Here is an 18,306-nt window from a genome sequence, read left to right on the forward strand (position 1 = left end):
AAAGTGACTTGACTTTTCTGGTTCGCAGACGCGGGCGGGGAAGGAATTCTCGAGGAATAGCTTTTGCAGATGCGATGCGAGGCGAGGCGGTGCAACCGAAGGCGACGCAGGAAAGAGAAGGAGGAGAGGATTGAAGAGAGGAAGCGGAAGAGGAGAGAGAGATGAAAGAAGGAAGGGCGCAAATAGTGGGCGAAGGGGAGGAAGGAGGAAGAAAAAAGGAAGTGGTGGAGTTTAAGTCTAGAAGAGAGGACGGAAGGTAGGAGTGGAGGGATGAAGTGGAAGGCGCGAGTGAGTGTCAAATGGAGAGCACGAGCGAGCAGAAGCAGGACTAGGAGTGGGAACTGGAAAGGAAATGTGGGAACGGCTTGGCGGGCGGGTGTGCTGGGGAAAATCAGACAGGGCAGGGCAGGTAGCGCAGTGACTACCCAGTGGAGGCTAAGGCTAGCATTAGCAGGCAACGCACCTCTTGAGGAAGGAAGGAACGGAGGCGATGGATGCGATTGCTCTCTACCGGTCCCGTACTGTACAGCGAGTCGACGATGCCTGCTATCGTACAGTAACTGTTCGAGTGCGCTTACTGTAGCCAGGCCTGTCCGGTACCTCCCACATCCCACCGCCTTAACGTTCGTTTCAAAGACGCCGATTCAGAGCTTCTGAATGGGCAGACAACAGACAGTGCATCACAGCAAATTAGGGGCTATCTTGGCCAGTGAAAATGCGTGCCAGCCTTTTGGAGCCTTATTTTAGATCCAGTCCAATACCGGTGAGGTGCCTCATTCCCATTCCCCCTCCCTCATCGCATATAACGAAGAAAGCAATATAGCCAGGAAACGCCCGGTAAGTAAGGATCCAGCTGGACGGATGGAATGAGGAAACCGACAGGGCTGCCAGAGGTATCTGGTATGGCACGTCCACTCGTGTGGTCAACGCGCTGTTAAGAAGCCGGGTTCTCACTAAAACGGGCAAGGGGGGTTTTGGGCTGTACCGACAGTGCCTGAACACAGTACGAGATCGAGCTAACTTTGATCACCTCATTTATGCCTGGGGAACATGGATTTCTTTGATGGACCTTCGGCTGCTGTCAATCCATGTGTTTTACGGGCACTGACTCACCAGAGAATTAATTGATGACGAACTTGACCCCGTTAAAACATTCGCTTACAAGATACGAGCAAGGAAATACATGTTAGGGTACGGTTACGATAAGCAAAGAAAAAGAGATCAGTACGCGCACACACAAAAAAGGAGTTCATTTGAATACAATACGAGGTTATCGCTGAAGAAAGGGAAGTTGGAGGCGAAATCTCCTCTGTATGCGCCAGTGGCCAATAGTGTCTCGAAATATCACCTGAAGATACTAACTTGGTCGCGCAGTAGTCTCTGGCCAGATAGCGCGTGACAGTCCAGTGAGGAGCAGAGAAGGACCTTCTTTCAGTGGGTAGCGAATGGCCAACTCACCAACTCACTGATCTATTTTGTGGGTGACAGAAAGCTCGACTCTGTTAGGACAAGAGACGAAATAGCTTGAACAGGTTACGGGCTGTCGAACCGTGTCTCCGATTATCTGTTTCCTACGCCCTCAGCTCGGGATCTCAAGATTTCTTTTACCCCCAAGCTAACTACAGAAAGGGAAAAAAGACGCCCCCTGGAGCTTACATGCAAATGCAAGTGACAAGGGGTCCTTCGATGGGCTCATCATCTCCAATCAGCGACGCTTGCGGGCGCCGCGACCGACATGAGGCAGCCCTCCAAGGGGTAGAAACCAGGGGGGCACAGTCTCGAGGCGGTGTTTTGGCGTCTGATGCCGCCAATCATACGAGGCCATTCAGGGGATTGAAGCGTCGGATGTGATGGGAACATGGATCCTTGCCGCTTTTTGTAACGGCCTGATCGGCGTTCTTTTTTCTTGGTGAGTGAGTGAGTTTCTTTGTGTGCTGTGCCTCTTTTTCTTTGTTGTTGGTTCATTATTTCTCTTCAATGTGTTATGTTACTATATCGAGTTGTTGTTGATCAAAGAGAGCTTGACACGTTGATCTGTAGGATTCGATTCTTTTGAGTTGGCTTACAGGTCAGGTCTGGTCTGGTCTAAGCTTGACTCCATAAACGAAACAACTGTAATGGTAGCGATTCTAGCGAGACATCGGAGATGACAACAGCCACCAGCATCGCATTTTGTATTTTAATGGATATTTTGCAGTGATTAGAGGAATGAACCGAAGATTATCAATTGTCCGCAGAGCCAAGGATTGAATGTCAGTCGCAATTAACTGATCCCAGTTGAACGACGATAGTTACGGCCCTGCTTACTTGGCCTGTCAGTTAATGTCAAATTCAAACCCTGTCACGGATCGCCCGCTGTGGGCTATGTCCATGCAAAGCATGTCTTGCTTGCTTCTTGTCGTCATGGCCGAAGACTCAACCTGTTACTTGTTCTTTGACATTGTCCTCAATATTTTGCCCAGAATCCATATATAAATCGGAGTCACCGCTAGCTTTGCCGTTAATGGATGGATTCCTTTCAGCTGCACGAGACGGTTATTGGCAATAGTTGGCGAGTATACAGGGTCCTAGGATTGGAGGGGCTTTGTAGTTCCATCCCATCTTTTTTTGAGTCCGTCACAGGCGTGTAGCATAATATTTTCCCCTTGTTTGAACTTGAACTTCCGTCTCTTGAGTTTCGGCCATCGGCAAGCCCAGGCCCTTTCATGCTCTTACTCTCTTTTTCCTTTAAATTAATCCTTGTCGGGACTGCTCGATTCGTATTTTCCCCACGTTGAATGTTTCATCGTCGCGGGCCTCCTTGTCCGTTTTTTTCCCAATTCAGTTTTTCCTTGCCCTGCCCGATTATCAAGACTGGGAGTATGAAGACCCTTGCCTTGTCTGGCTAACGCAACGCGACACGTGCCGAAAAGAAAGTGACGCGCTTCCCTTCCTCGGTCTTTATTATCTAACTGCCTAGAATAGATCAAATTAGAAATCATCTTCAACAGACGAGTGAAGTACGTGTTCTTTAATTCGGTGGCTTATTTATTCTCCATTATTTTTTCCTCACTACTGCAGCTTGTCTAGATTGAAGAAAGACGTGGCGTAGCTTTTTGGAATGAGATGAGCTTTGATCTCTGGACCTGGACTGGACCCTTGTCATTATCGCAGTCTAAGAAACGAAACACTACTGTAGGTAGTAGTAGAGCTACCGTAGCCACCAAATCAAGTGAGGTACACGTCGAACAAGCGAGGGTCATCCTGTCCTGCAACCGTACATTAAACGCAGGTACATGCATGCGACCACGCACAAAGAAAAATAAACTCTACCTAATTATTCTCTGTTACCCTAATTAATAACCCGTCATGTTCGTCTCATCTTAGACACGAGCAAGACCCAAAGAGTGCACTAAGCTTGGGCTTATTATAAGTTACCCGCTCCGGAGCGTGACACTAGCTGTGTTTTAATATCAGAGACATGTCTTAGGTCCCCCTCGTTTTACTTGGCGAGCACGGGAAGCATAAGGAAGCTCTCGTCAATGGAATGTGAATGGAGTGTTGGTCCTTGAATGTCTCTTTGTGGCACATAAGTTCAATAGACACAGTATACTTGTCTCTGTAGATCTTGTGTCTACTCCTTAGTGGTGCATACCCTGAAACCTACAAGCTTGGCTCTCGGACCTCTTGCGGTGAAGACTTTCCCGCGTCTAACGCAACCAATATCATGACTTATCAGCCGCCTCTTACGCGCCGCAAAAGGTGACAATACCACTGTGCGGTCGCTTGCATATTCGCAACCATCATCATAATTGCACGGCGCTTATGAAAGAGTTCTGTTTGCTACTGTTTATTAGCGCTATGCGAGCTGCGTGCAACCAAACTGTCTAGATTTGGTCTTGTGATTCGCTTGTCTTAGACTTGCAGCCGCCAGCGCGGTTAACCCCGAGTCGTGAATGAGATGGCGACAAGCTTGTCAATAAACAAGCGACTTTGATCATTGAACTACAGAGTACCTAGGAATATTTCCAAGCTGTTAATTACTGAACTGGATGTTTGTGTTATTGCCGTGTTGTGCGCTTGAGTTGGTTTCATTGAAGTTACCCTATATCCATGCGGCTGATCAGGTCGGAAACATCACACACAGGCTATTGTCGTCAACGACATGTCTAGCCTGTGAGTTTTCGGTGCAAATAGAATCTAAGTTATCCAACTCGGTGTTTCTGTCTGCTTTCATCTTGTGGCAGGATATAGCTTGTGGAGAGTTGCCAGACCAGCACCAGAGTTCTTCACAACCCCACGTTCATATCTCAACCGTCCGCCAAAAAGTTACTCATCACCAACTCGAAAGCTATTTTTATCGAACAGCAAAAATACGAACCAGAAGGCACTGGGATTGCTCCCGCCAGGGCTTGAACCTGAGACCTTCGCATCACCGGATACTCGGATTGAAGTATTAGTACGACGCTCTAACCAACTGAGCTACGGAAGCCAACTGATTCGATGACTCAGCGGACACCGGAAGGGCTCCAAGAAGGAGGCTCAGTTCGGTTGCTGTGAATAGGCGAAACCTGAAACTCTTGATGGGACCATAGATATCCATCTCGTCTGTTTCTGACCGTAATTTGTCCGTGGTACTTGAGAAGAAATATTCTGAAGCGGGATCAAAGCGTGAGTTTGTGATTCGGACTACACTGCCTCTCCGAGGTCACAGTTGCGGCAAACCTTGTGGAAGATAGACATGAAACCAAACATGAACAGCACTGGCAATGATGTACAACGCTAGTAGAAGTTCCATATAACGGCATTGCATCCGTGATTGTTTAGAGTTTGCGCCGGACGGTTTGACAAATCTTTGACCAGACTGTCGGTTCTGCTGGAATGGGACGAGTCATGGTCGCAACTATCATATAGTGACGAAACACCAGACGTCACTCCAGTCAAACACGATGTAATGGATCGAGACCTGCTTAGCTCTTAACTATAATCTGAGACGTTCTCGGAAGGTCCCTTTCACCGAAAATGTTAGCTTTATCACTTTGAGTCCAGCTATAGCCAGTTAAGTCGTTGATGGAAGCCAACCTCAAGCCTATCAGACGATAGTCTAAGTCTAGAACGTAAGTATCGGGACCTAGGAAAAAACTTTCAAAGTCGGTCGGATTCAATATCAAATTTGTAAGTTGACTATCCGCTCGGCAACAGAAGCTAGGCATGTATAGCTCACCAATTTTGTCGGCACTAACAGGATCTCGAACGACACATCAACAAGCCTCAACTTCAAGACAGCAGCCTAGCATACTCTCGAAGAAAGCATCCTGAGACACGAGAAACTGTTTTCCCGAGCTATCGAATACCTTCTCAACTCAAATCCCTGCGTAAAGATGCCAGACTTAGTAGGAATGCCCTCAACACAAGCGGAGGATATGATGACAAGGTATTCCTACATGGGAGAGTAAGGTTAGGGTGTGACCAACGCTGCCAGAAGAAGCCCTTGATATGCAGCCTCGGGGTATTCAAGTTGTTCACTTCATGTGTTATCCGGTCTTGCCTGTCTCTCGAGTTGCAGGAAACGACGACGGACGCAAAGATCACCCCATGGCGAAACAAGATGATCTGAAGTATGCCCGAAAGACCAATTGGATACACAATATGTGTAAATGCTGCTTCTGTCCTTCAAAAATTGTTACCAGCATCGGTCATATTTCATCGTTGGTGAGATATCAAGTCCGTGACCTCGAGCTCAGTCATACCATCGAACCTAGAGCCACACGGCGAGACTATGGTAGATAACTCCGGGACTCCTAAAAAGCAACATGTAGTACAATCGTGATTGCAGGATTGAATATCAACTAGCCGCTGAACAAGAACCTGGTGACAAAAGTCCTCTTGTCCTTCAACAAATAGGTAGCACTAGGCCAAGGAGGCACCAACAACCACGTCCATCAGTGATCTGGGACTCCTCTATGTTATAGACACCTCGAATATGATGCCCGAACGATCTGGAAGCTCGCAAGCACGAAGATTGTACAGTCATCATCCGAAGGTGCACCTGAGATCTAAACATTCGCTGTATGAGACAGCGAGAGTATCCAGTTCTGTTTGCTTCACTCCACTCGGCGAATAGAACCGTCAGTCATGGTATAACTTCAACATCTGGAGTTATGAACCCAGTGAGGCTCATACAAAGCACCCATTGATGGGCTTTCCGGTTACTGCCTGTTCTGCCAAAGAGACTGGTTCTTTATTGCAGGTTCATGGTATTAAACCGCATCAAGACCCCTATGATGGCCCACGTAATGAGCACCATCTCCCGGGTGGCTCTAAACGTATTGTAGACGGTTAAGAGCCACAGACCTGACAGCGTATGGAGTACTAAGGATGAGGCACTATACCCGATAATTCCACCGATGTACCTGTCCATCAATCCTTTGTACCTGTTCATCCCCACGTGGTTTGACATAACTCCTGATGAAGTCACATCTCAACCTCCCCAGCCCTAGCAATGCAACATCAAACCCAAAAATCAATGGCCTCAACGCAATACAACACACCACACATACTTCCAGAAGACACTAAACCAATAAAGACCTATTTGTAATCAAGGAAATAAGAGTAAAGCAGGTATGTGGCATGCAAACTGCAAGTGACATGCATCCTGCAGATATCTATACAAACTCTTCAGGTGGTATTGGTTGTGACAAAGCTCTACCAATGGTAATCGTCCCATTAAATCTGTTGAATCGGGCAGACTATGAATTAGATGTGTCTCAAAAAGGCATCATCTTTCGAAAAACCTTCTTGAAGCCATCTTCGACTGCAGAAAGCCATGATATTGTTTTACACACTGAATTTCAGGAATGCATGGAACGCATGAAACACGTCATGCATATATTGAACCAAAGTCCCTTTGGGGTCGAGTATAATGCGGCCCGTTATGCTTCTTTTCCAGAACTGCATAAACAACCATGGCCTGCCTTGTTATCTCCTCACGGGCTAGGATCTCAAGTGTTTTGTCCGATCCTTATTTCCTGTTCCTACCTAGTCACGCATGACAACTCACGCCGTTTCAACATCCACTATCAGCCCTACACTTTACTCATCATGAGCACATGCTCTTCTTTCCCCTCTCCGTGATCACCCGCTCACCGCACAAATTCTCACGTAAGATCTTTAAATTTCGTTCCCACTGTCCTGCTCAAGAAAGGCAAGTTGACCAGCCCTGTGCTTGACCCTTGGATGCGGAGTATCATAGGGCCAAGAGAACTTGGCTCACATCGCCGATCATGGAGGCTGGTAAGCATGTGTACGGCTAATCGTCTAGATTCGGTAAAGGATGTATAAGTCGTTGGTTGACCTGTAGGTCTCTAGACCTGCATAGGCCTGATGACGCGCGAGCTCGGGTTCGACCCCCCTCTGCATTGTTGTGTAAACTTCATTTTGCATTTCAGGCTTTGGAGGATCTCCAGGATTCTTTCTGAATGTGGAGAGTGCGTCGGACTTTGGGCATCTTTCTTGTATCATGTCCGAGGCTTAGTCCTACGATAAGCACTTGCAAGGTATGGGCTTTACCTGGCTCCTCTGTAAGGCTGACGAGAGCTGAGTGATGAGAGCTTCATGACTAGAAACTCGTGATAACCTGAGGTGGATTAAAGATTACATGTAATCGAAACATGTAAGTGATGTGACCAATATAGTCCGATTGGAAGGAAGTCGTGTGGTGATTGTTGGTCGTTGAGAAACAGATATTACTATGTATGTAAGAATGCACCGAGCGAATCAATGTGGGGCTCAGACTTGCTGTCAAAGTATTATACTTGACGAGCGAGAATTATACTGAATTGTGAAACGTAACAGGGTAGATACAGATATAGTGAGAAAGTTGGTCATAATACCATCATAGGCCAAAATCTAGATATCAACAAGAAAAATTGAGGGAACACAGACGTTATGCCTTGACCTAAGCGAACAAAAGTAGACAACTCCTTGAGGAGCACAATGTACTGCAAAAAACAGAAAGCCAACCCAGAAAAACAAACACAATGAGATAATGCACTGCCTCCAAAACCTGAAGGCCCACATGCCGTTAAAGTAAGACGAGAAAATTTTGCCCAGAAGCGCGGTTGTTGCACCACATCCACCTCTAACATGAAGTCGTAAACGGTCGTTACACATGGATTCCTATGCCCGACCATAGATGCCAATCAAATCCGGTCAGGTGAGTTAACTGACAGTAAGTAGCACACCATGGTCGTTCCGAAACTTGCACCCGTCATCGCATTTCCTCGGGTCGAACTGTTGCCCCATAGAAACCGCCGCCGTGGTTCCCGCCGGAGGCCGCACAGGCAAGGCAGACTCCGCCGCCGTAGACACGCGTATGTCTTGTCCAGCCGGCCCCTTCGGAATCCAGAACACCAATAATCTCTCCCTGGACGCCGATCTCCGCTGTTCCTGCATTGGGTGGGGCTGGTGGTAGCAACGGGCTTGTAGGTGGGTAGGAGCTGGGCGAGAATGTAAGATCAGCAGCATCTGATATGCCTTGCGAAGACTGAGGAATGGGAACTCCAATGGGCAGAGTCTTGTTGTATGATCGCCGGCGAGTGACTGAGGCTGCTCCTGAGCTGGGAGGAAGTACTTCGTTGGCTGTTGAAGACATGTAATCAGGGTTTGGTTGACGTATGAAACTATCATCTCCTGGTCGGGGACGGTCTTCAAAGGTAAAGACAGCAGTACTCAGCTCCGGGGGCGTCAGAGGTGGTGCTGGAGGTGGTCGCGATATAATGTGTTTGGACATGGCATTGTCCATACTTTGCCAGTTGGGGCTGATGGCCAATTTCTTCTCCACAGTGCTGACCTGTAAGCCACTTTCCACATCTATTTCCTCCTGATGCGCAGACGGCATGATGTCCTTCTCATTCATTGTCCAGATAGGTCGCGACTGCAATAGTCGAGGCTGCGAGAAAGATGAGATAGTAGATCTAGCAGGGTGGGTGTGTTGGTCCAAGCCGCGCATATGTCGCAACCATAGGTACAGCCGTAGAACGCAAAATCGAGCGATTACAACAACAGCAAAAATTGCGAGGCCAGCTTGAAGAGTCTGGAAGGAGGGAGCCGACGACTTCAAGTAGTTGCTGGTAGGAGATGTCGTCGAGGTGGTGTCAGGTGTAAGTTGTGTTACACCTTGATTAGGAACGGGCATGGTGCGCCGTTTAAGTTAGTGATTGATTGATATGTTCGCGGAAACTTAATTTTGGCGCCGTCAGTGACTTGGCGGGGACCCTCAAGGTCACTCTACTTCTGCGGTCAGACGGTGACTTTCGGAGGGATGCTTGCCAGTTGCGTTGACAATCCTCGTCTGGTTTGGTAGGGCGGAGTCAAACAGTGTCGACAAGAAGGCCGGGCTGGGCTAACAGACAGGGTTGTTTGGTGGCCTCGGACTCGATTGACTCAAGACTGTTCTTCCAAACACCGCGGTTAAGGGCGCTTGCTCAGTAAGACGAAACGAGTTTCGTTTGATGACAAGCGACTCGTGAGTAAGCTTTGTGCGCCTTAAGACGTTTTGGTGGTGGCTTGTATCAGATAGCTGGCTGATAGATGATCTTGTCGATATGCAGATCGCGAAGGGTTGTCCACCACAAGTCTCGTGCGAAATATTCACTGGAGCCGGTAGAGCCGACTTACATCAGAAGAGTCTTGTGATCTTCTAATAATACGAAAAAGGCAGGCAGAGCGAGCTATCTTGGGTCGCCAATGTAGTACTCGAATCGTGGCAGAGCAGATAAAGTGCAAGTTGAGGCTTGTTATTGGTGACGCGTATAAGATAAACGAAATGAACAGAATTCGAATGCAATACTTCTATATGAATAAGTTGTTTGGCCGGGGACACAGAGTCTTATATGACAGTTGCTCATGAACTGATGGGATGGAAGCGGCCAAAGATGATCAAAGCATCAAGCCAAACTAAGCACATCACTTGATGACAATCGGCCCAAGTACTGAAGGATAGTGCGACACCCTTTCAGCGACACCCTACTTTGAGGAGTCTGGGCTAGGGATAATAAGAAAGTGGGCATGGATTCCCTCTGCAAAGGAGCGGAAAGAATCCTTCAGACAGCCTCTTCCAAAAGGACTACTAATCAAGACTAGCTGTGGCTTCGGCCCCGGGACGTGGGTACGACATTTGACGACGTTTGACTTGTAGGGGTGGCTGTTGCAAGTGGAGTCTTGGGTTCTAGAGTGATGCTAAGATTTGACAAGGTCGAAGAAGAGGTATAGCTTCGGTCAGGGTAGCCTGGGCTCTTTGAGCAGTCATCACTGATGAACTCTCGCCAAGAGTAACCAGTATGAGAGGGTGTTTGTTGATTACTCGATGCAATGACATTGAATTGAGAACTGATTGTGTTCCAGAGCATGATTCAGTAACAGGGAGTGAGATCCTAGAGAAAGGCATGAGATTGCAGTGACACTGCAAGCTGAGCTGGACTGGATCGTCTCAAGAAAGTTGTACAAGGGAACTCGATGAATCGTGTGCTCGAGTCACCAAAGCCCACGTTGCAGTTGCCATGGAATCATCGAATAGAGATAAAGCGAATAATTTGAAGGTCGCACCGTACCCCCCTCGGCGTGCTACAAGAGCCGTTTGTTGGAGTCTGGACAAGATTGGCATCCCTGTTTTCAGCCCTCGATTTCCAACGAAGGCGTCAGAGGCACAAAAGTCGCTTGGTCAAGTCGGGCGTCCCTGGACCATGATGCCCCGCGATCGAACTGCAATCTGTCTCGAGCCTCCAGGGCCCGGGCCCTGCAGATTATTTCCATTAGACCAAGCCTAATTCTGGTCGGGTTGGCGAAAAAGTGACGCCAGAAAATGGACTAGAGTGAACATTTCAGCTGAGGTGAGCCCTACTCGCTGCGACGCCATGGGCCAGAGACGGACCCTTGTCTCGAGCTTGTTCCAGACAAGGGCTAATCTCAGACATCATTGGTCAAGCACGATGGGACGACGTCGAGCGTGCAGCCCTTTGGGTTAGACAAGGCTACGTTAATGACATGGGTATTGGGCAAGCCTCACGCCTCTGCAGAGAATGAATGCTTCTGCATGTATCGAACCGTTTTTCTGAAGATCTAAGGCAACAAAGATCGGTCTTGTCTAAGCTGCACCGCCGCAGTGATCGACAAAGTCGCTGACACTGAGATAAAGTTTTTAAAATAGGCCTGCGGATCTGTATTGCCGAGCAGAGCGGTGTGCTGCATTTCCGGAAACAACGTGTAATGGCGTCGACTATGTCCCTGCATAAGTCGCTCGAGTGCAACCTTACGACAAGCACTATAACACCCGTCAAGTTGTAACGGTCTTGGGGATTATGGAGCCTCCTGGCTTGTTCCACAGCGCCCTACTCAGTAAGTCAGTATCGGGCGCTTACAAGCCAAAATTGTTCCAAGGGAGACACAAGCCTGACTTGCGTATCTGGAACTGTAGCCAGCCAGAGCCTTGCGAATGCATCACAAGAACGTCAAAGGCGGGGCAGAATGTTATTTCAACTTGTGTTCATTGTGAAAATTTGAACTGTATGGTGTATGTGGGAGTGCCACAGTGGCCACTCTCCTTGCCATGAACTTTTGTAATTCAGTATGCGACTCAGATTCCTTGACTTTCACTAGGTCTGGGAAAAGTGCTCGAGAAACTCTGAAAATCTGCGTCATTTGGCGGGTGGCTTTCTCAGTTGGAGGGGTTCGCCTTGGCGTTCTATTGATATGATCCTGGTTCACTCAATGATGCTTGCTATCGAAAGAAAGACTGTATCGCGGGCGTGTCGGTGGATGCACAGGTAAGCAGTAGAAGCCGTACGAATATTGATGCCTACCGCAGGATGCGACACGGGCCGGGATGCGGCGGCATGGAATGGCATGTCATTGATGCTGGAGAATCTCGTTCCGGAGTAAAAAAAGTTGACCTTTTGAATAATGATTATTAACATTCAGCCGATATTGTTGGTGATCGTCTGGATTGTGACACTGGAAAGAACATACGCAGCTGAAACTGGACTTTCCAAGACACGTGATTGGGTACATGAAGGGAAAGAGAGGGGGCGCCTTCCCATGTTGGGTATTGGGCTTGCAAGGGGCGCCAAACTTGACATGCACATCCACATCGTACTTGCAGTTCGAGGCCACTCAGATCTTGAAAGAACAGCGAAATATTACTCGGCATGACATTATATTGCATGATGCATAGAATAACAACACAGATTGTGCATCTCTACGTATCTGACTACGACCTTTGCAATACTCACGCAACAATGATATCGCCATGCACTTTTGTCAAATCTGTGGTTGGCTCCCTTCCTTGATTTGGCTAAACTCAATCTTTCAGACGGGCTATATCAGAGTAACTGCTAATATTGGATCATAGCATCTCCTAGCTCTTCAGATCCAATCTGCCACCAATACGCGTGGTTCAGGTCAACGTAACTGCGACATGCCGCCGAGTCGAGTCTGGGCCCAAACCCTACAAGTCCAGAAGTCCAATGTCTCGCCTTTCCCCTGCTGGCTTCTCCAGCGTTCCGGTAGCGAATCACAGACCGACGATCAGCGTCGGCGGTAACCTTGTCCAGCTGGACCGACTACAAACACGATGTGGTCTGGGCTTTAAAAAAACCAAGACGGAAATGAAGTTGCCATCAGAGAAACTGCGGGTTCATCGTCCGTATTGATCTGAACTATGTCAAGACAATGTCCGCTAGATTTCGGATAACCATACTAAGCACCAGCCCGTCATGGGTTGTGGTCCTGCAAACCCCTTGTAGCAAAATAAGTTGTGCGCCAACTGTCAAGGCTATTTACCTTCTAGAAGGCAGACGGGCGTCACTTCGGCTGGTGATGGGTGTAGTGCTGCGCCTCATGCAACGCAATCTTTGTCTCGGAAACTCAATGCATCAGGGAAAAAAAAAAGCCTCTGAGGGTCAACGCAACGCTGAGGTGTGCGATGTCACCAGAGGATCCACAGCAACAGGATAATTAGCAACTCGGCCCCCCCAAAAGCGAAGGCCTTTTGTGCCTGTCCTCAGGGTATCAGAAGAGTTGACCCCCAAGCACAAGTGACGAAATAACCTAGTCACTTTATGCCAGCTTAGACAGGCATTTAGGTTACTTTATTATGCCAGCCTAAGCCTCAAGAGTCGATCATTCTGTTACCCACCTGCCTGTGGACTTTCTAACTCGAGTCGGAGTTTCAGCTCACAAAGGACGCTTTAGATGGCATCCTGCTTTCTTGGCCAGAGCACGCAACAAGTAACGATCTTCATATGCGCATTCATCAGCGACTTCATTGGTGCATTGTATCGGCCGGGCAGTAGCCGGGGGTGCTTTTTCGCGCTTTCGACTCTTTCTTAATCCAAAACCTATCGCGGGCCATCGGACATGGGTCAACGAGTACGATGCAACAATGCAGCCTTCTTGTTTCCTCGAATCTGCACATAGGTCTTCTACACCTCGGATACTAGGGAAGTCGTTGGTCGCATTCGTCCTGTTCCTGACATTACAGTATTGCCACATCTCACTGATATGCAGTTTACGCCCGCATCTCAAGACGTCTATTGTGAGTGAGATCCAACCGATCAGTGTGCTTCTCGTTCAACCCTGGTCTCGGCAAATGCCTTTACGAGAAATAGCGCGTTGATAACTTGGTTTGGCCGAATTCTATATTCCGTAGATCCTCCTGAAGTTTTGACATGCTGCAAACTCCGCCATTCTGCCCCTGTTCGTTTAGGACTAACACGGACTAGCCATTTCGTTTGTCAGTGCTCGAAATAGCACCCTGTTCAGCCTTACGAGCGAGTCCCCACCATTTCTTACCTTTATCCTTGTCAAAGGTTACATCGGAACCCAGCCAGTTGTTCGCAAAGACGGAGAACAAGCTACGGATAGAGAAGGCTCCTAACAGGGTTTACAGAACTGATCTAGGACTCTCTTCAAATCAGAACGGTCATCAGGGGTATAATATAGCGTAGTATTATACTTCCTTGTTCTTGGGCGATTCGCATCCACCGTTTTCCCACGGAACTGCCTTGTTGAGGGGCGGTAAAACCGCCTCCAGCCTCGTGTCAACGTGGACTTGCTGACAAGGCCATGACTTATACGCGGCTGACTGGCAATACAGAAGAAAATTTACAATGATTAAACTCGGCATCAACGGTTCGCTCGGCCTTGTACACGACGCTTCTTGCCACCATTGCGAGGTCATTTTTCGCACTCGTTTCCAATTCAAGAAAGTGCGCATGCATTGACTTCCGAGCCATCCATAGCCAGCCATGGTCTTGCGATGTTGGATGACTTCTCCACAAGGGTACTACTCAGAGGCGGCTGGTTTATCTTAACGCCCGATCTCAACGGGGATCTAACCGCCCCTTGGCAGAGCAACAAAAGTTCTCTTGTCAACCTCCCCAAGGTTTCACGCCCGATCTTCATGCTTACTCCGAGCATTCCTTATGGTGAGATGGAAGGCTTCTTGGCGAAATCATGGCTTACAAGACGAAAACCCATTCTCACATGATTGAGGCTCATGCGGTCAGCTACAGTAGCCAGATCCTTTGAAAAGGAATTTGAGTTGATCTAAGATCCTTGTTCCTTGCTGCCAACAGTTCTGACAGGAGGATTCAACCGGAAAGCTAGCGAACAACATAAATCCTACAATTGACAAGCGAACTAGGAATGCCGGAGCGCGGCCGTCTTAATGCATGGCCCACCGTTTACATGTGAGGAGATGTAATGACTTTCAAGTCCAGTAAATCCCCGACTTGAAGTAATCCCTGGATGCTCTCGGATCTCTTTACAGCCTGAACGGACCCAACGGACTCCGTACCCGACCTTTGACCATGTATCGACTTTGTATTTTTTCTCATTCCGCAATAAACGCTCGTTTCGCTGGCATGAGACGTCATGATCATCGAATATAGATACTGCAATCGACAATAATGTCACTCACAGATGAACTTCTAACCTCCCCACCCACTAAGCTTAAAGCTTGGATTCAATATTGCCTGCGGGCGGCTCTACTTCGACCTATTTCCAAATTATTGCTACAAGCTCAACACTGATTCGAGGAAGTTTTCTCCGGCTGTCCAAGTTTTCGGCCGACTAGGAACATATGGCTTGCACATGACCAAGCCTCTTTGAGCAGTGACACAGACGAATTGCCGCAACTAGGCATTAGTTTCAGCCGCAATATCGTTATGGCTGGTGGAGTTCTGTCAAGTTCAGTAAGGCACATCTGCGTGCGGCTGGCTGACATGGTGCTTGAAAGTCTGTCTCAACTCTGCCTCGGTCCCGACAACATGGGTTGTTCTCTTCATCGTAGACCTTGGCGTTTGAGCTAGTCTCGGCAGTGCTCGTAATAGTGACATGTTTTGAGCCTCGACCAGAGTTGACCTGGTCCTTGGTGTCCCGTTTCACTGACCGACAATCTGGGGAAGACACTAGTTTTGAGTCCAAGAGTGAGTATATTTCATAGGTACCTTGCTTGCGTTTAATCTATTGCATACACCCAGCGCCCTTCCAACGTAGAAACATAATCTAGCCAAACCACCGCCCTAGCATACAACATCGGTAAAGCTCGTAACTTAACACGCCCTCCATCAGAATTGGATATAACTAAATCTTCGTCAAAACAAAAAAGAAAGAAATAATGGCGGTCGACCGCCAATGATCTAAATTATATGCCAACCGATAGTTCCATTGGCTCGGGCTCCATAGCGCCAACCATACCGTTCTCATCCCGCTCTTCCTCCATCATCTCAATGAGGCTGTCAAGATTCGTGTCTAGGCTTTCAGCCTCCTTTGAGTCAAGGCACCTGTTAAGTAGCTTCTTGTACTTTTCAATCTTGTCCCCCGTGCCCACCATACTCAACGCCTCGACGTATTCCGCCTCGGCCTTACGCTGCTCCGCAAGTAACGAGTTGAGCTCACGCGCGAGGCGCAGTCTCATGTCATATGACTCTTCCTGCCCACCTCCTTCGCCATTGATACGGCTTAGTTCGCTGTCCACTGCCCGCTGAACGTGTAAGCGGTTCTGGTGTGTGATGAGCGACAACACTTGGTGTTTGGCCAGGTTAGCTTCGGTTGAGTTCTTAGATGCAGCTTCTTCTGATTCGAGCTGACCCTCAACGTCCGTGATGCCTTGCCGGACAGAAGTAAGCTCCTGCTGGGTGTTTGACAGTAGCCGTTTTGCCTCGGACTCTGCTATATCCTTCTCACGGAATTCGTCCTCGTAGCTCTTGGCTAGGTCTTGGAACTTTTCCATGATCAGGGGTGAGATCCGTGACTGCACTGTGTTTGCTGCTGCTGACTGGAAAACCACTGGGGATTGTCTGTTTGCCTTCTCGATAAGCGCATCCTTAAATGACGCATGTCTTTGAGACTCAGGGGCAAATGGTGACGACGATCTTTGTGGTCCACGGTCCTTCTTAGTAGCGTTTAGATCCATGATCAAATCCTCTGCCCTTATGCCCTCATTGTTCGCAATATCTGATGAAGCATTGCGTCCTAGCAGTGCTCGGATACATTTCCTGGCGTTCCGTTGCGCCGCCAGATGCAGTGCTGTGTTTCCCTCGTTATCCTGGATATCCAGTAATTGCTGGAACGCGCTAGGTTCCAGGGTTTCTTGTAACTTATTCAAGATGTTATCCAGATAGTACCTTGAGCACGATGAGTTAAAAACTCTGCCATTCTTCATCACAGCGGCATGGTGGATCACTGTGCAACCCATGTTGTCACGAGCGTCGAATGTTTCGAACAACTCCTTCATCACCATAGGAAAGCTCTGCTTCTCATAACAATTTGTGAAGTTAACAGAATGCATAAACGGTGTTTCGCCTCGTATGTTCTTGACAGTAGACGATGCATTGAACCGCTTCAGCTGCTTGACGACATCCAAATCTCCCATTGCTGATGCCCAGTGAAGTGCTGTATGATCTTCCGCATCGATTGGCCAGTTGGGTTGAAAGTTTGTCGGAGGATCGGGCTTGACTGCTGGCTGGTCCGTCTTACTCAGAAGGAAGTAGTCAAGAAGCTCGTCGCCGTACAAGGCATGTTGTTGTTCGGTAAGATCTTGAAGGTTGCTGTCATCCCTTCTTCGCTTGCGGCCTGTTCCTGGCGCTTGAGGTACTTCGAATCGTTCGTCTTCCGCCATGTACGATGCCGATGCAATTGTGAGGTTATCTGGGGTATCTTCGTCACCCATCAGGGTATCGCCATCTTCCTGAATTACAGGCGCCGGAGCAGGAGGGGGAGGAGGGGGGTCTAGAATTCATCAGCTTGAGCCCCTGACTTGAGTTTGAGTTCGACATACTGTTCCATTTCGGTAGTGGGGGACGAGATTTTGGCCCTTTAGGCTTGCTGGCATGTCTAGGAGCAGGAGGAGGACTCTCTGCACCTTGAGTGTATTCGAAGATGGGTCGCAATCGGTCGATAACGCTGTGCCGCTCTGCTAATGCTTGTCCGCTTTCGAGAGGAATCCAAGTACCTGCACAACTGTTAGAAAAGCAATTGCATGGCCGGAGAGATCACAAACCCTGATATTTTCCGTAGCCACCTTGAATCTTCTCGTGGACGTCCTTTTGCACATCTCGCTCAAGGATTCTGGTTCGAGCTGGTTTGTCAAAACCAGCAGCCTTCAGAATATGTGTCGCATTAATCCAGTTGTCGGCTCTCCTTCGCATGACATGCTCCTTAAGTTCAGCTCCGAATTGAAATTCGTACACAGGTATCTAATTCAATATATGTCAGCACTGGTACCAATAACCCGGCAGTAGAGGTTGACTGGAAGTTCCCATGACACCATTCGATGTCATGACTTTCTTCTTGCCTGGATGGCAAGAGAGATCTGCCAATCAATCCATCGGATTGAGTTCTGAACATGCATGAGAAAACTTACTCCACTGTATACTGCGCTGTAAACGCCAGGTCCTGTAGCAGCTGGTGCTGCATTAGCATTGGCCTTGACCATCTCGGCGGCTAAGATGAAGCAATTCTGGAACCATGCGCGATGCAATAAAGATTAATGACGCCGGATGTGAAAATGTCAGGTCAATGACGAAGTCGCAAAGGAAAAAATATCGTATCAGTGAGATCAAATTGGACTTTGCACCTTGATCTTTGTCGTATCGCTGAAAGCTCTTCTGAGGTTAGAGTTGCCTGGGTAATTTCACGTCTTTGACGCGATCGAAGGTTGAGGAGACGCGACGTTACGCGAATCACTTAAAGTGTGTTTGCCTCAGGTGTGAAGGGGTCCTCGACCTCACGTGACGGAGCTGCCACGGGGCGCCTCCTGAAGTTGGT

General features: G+C 48.3%; 2 protein-coding genes and 1 non-coding gene across 3 annotated transcripts; all 3 read right to left on the minus strand.

The window, feature by feature from the left end:
* Window positions 1-4,376: 4,376 nt before the first annotated feature.
* Window positions 4,377-4,471, minus strand: B0J16DRAFT_t80. The gene has a single exon. It is a non-coding gene; the product is annotated as a tRNA-Ile (tRNA).
* A 3,403-nt stretch (window positions 4,472-7,874) lies between these two features.
* Window positions 7,875-9,646, minus strand: B0J16DRAFT_84907 (uncharacterized protein). Its single transcript, XM_046134572.1, has one exon. It carries the CDS (start codon window positions 9,173-9,175, stop codon window positions 8,249-8,251), a length of 927 nt encoding a protein of 308 aa, XP_045987650.1. The 5' UTR covers window positions 9,176-9,646; the 3' UTR covers window positions 7,875-8,248.
* A 5,809-nt stretch (window positions 9,647-15,455) lies between these two features.
* Window positions 15,456-18,186, minus strand: B0J16DRAFT_369827 (uncharacterized protein). Its single transcript, XM_046130299.1, has 4 exons — window positions 17,903-18,186; window positions 17,540-17,735; window positions 17,318-17,491; window positions 15,456-17,268 (listed from the first exon to the last, which is right to left on the minus strand). Exons 1-4 carry the CDS (start codon window positions 17,972-17,974, stop codon window positions 15,683-15,685), a joined length of 2,028 nt encoding a protein of 675 aa, XP_045987651.1. The 5' UTR covers window positions 17,975-18,186; the 3' UTR covers window positions 15,456-15,682.
* Window positions 18,187-18,306: the final 120 nt, after the last annotated feature.

Source organism: Fusarium flagelliforme (assembly GCF_020744385.1).
Source record: "Fusarium flagelliforme strain FIESC 12 MPI-CAGE-AA-0113 chromosome Unknown B0J16scaffold_2, whole genome shotgun sequence".
Lineage (NCBI taxonomy): Eukaryota > Fungi > Ascomycota > Sordariomycetes > Hypocreales > Nectriaceae > Fusarium > Fusarium flagelliforme.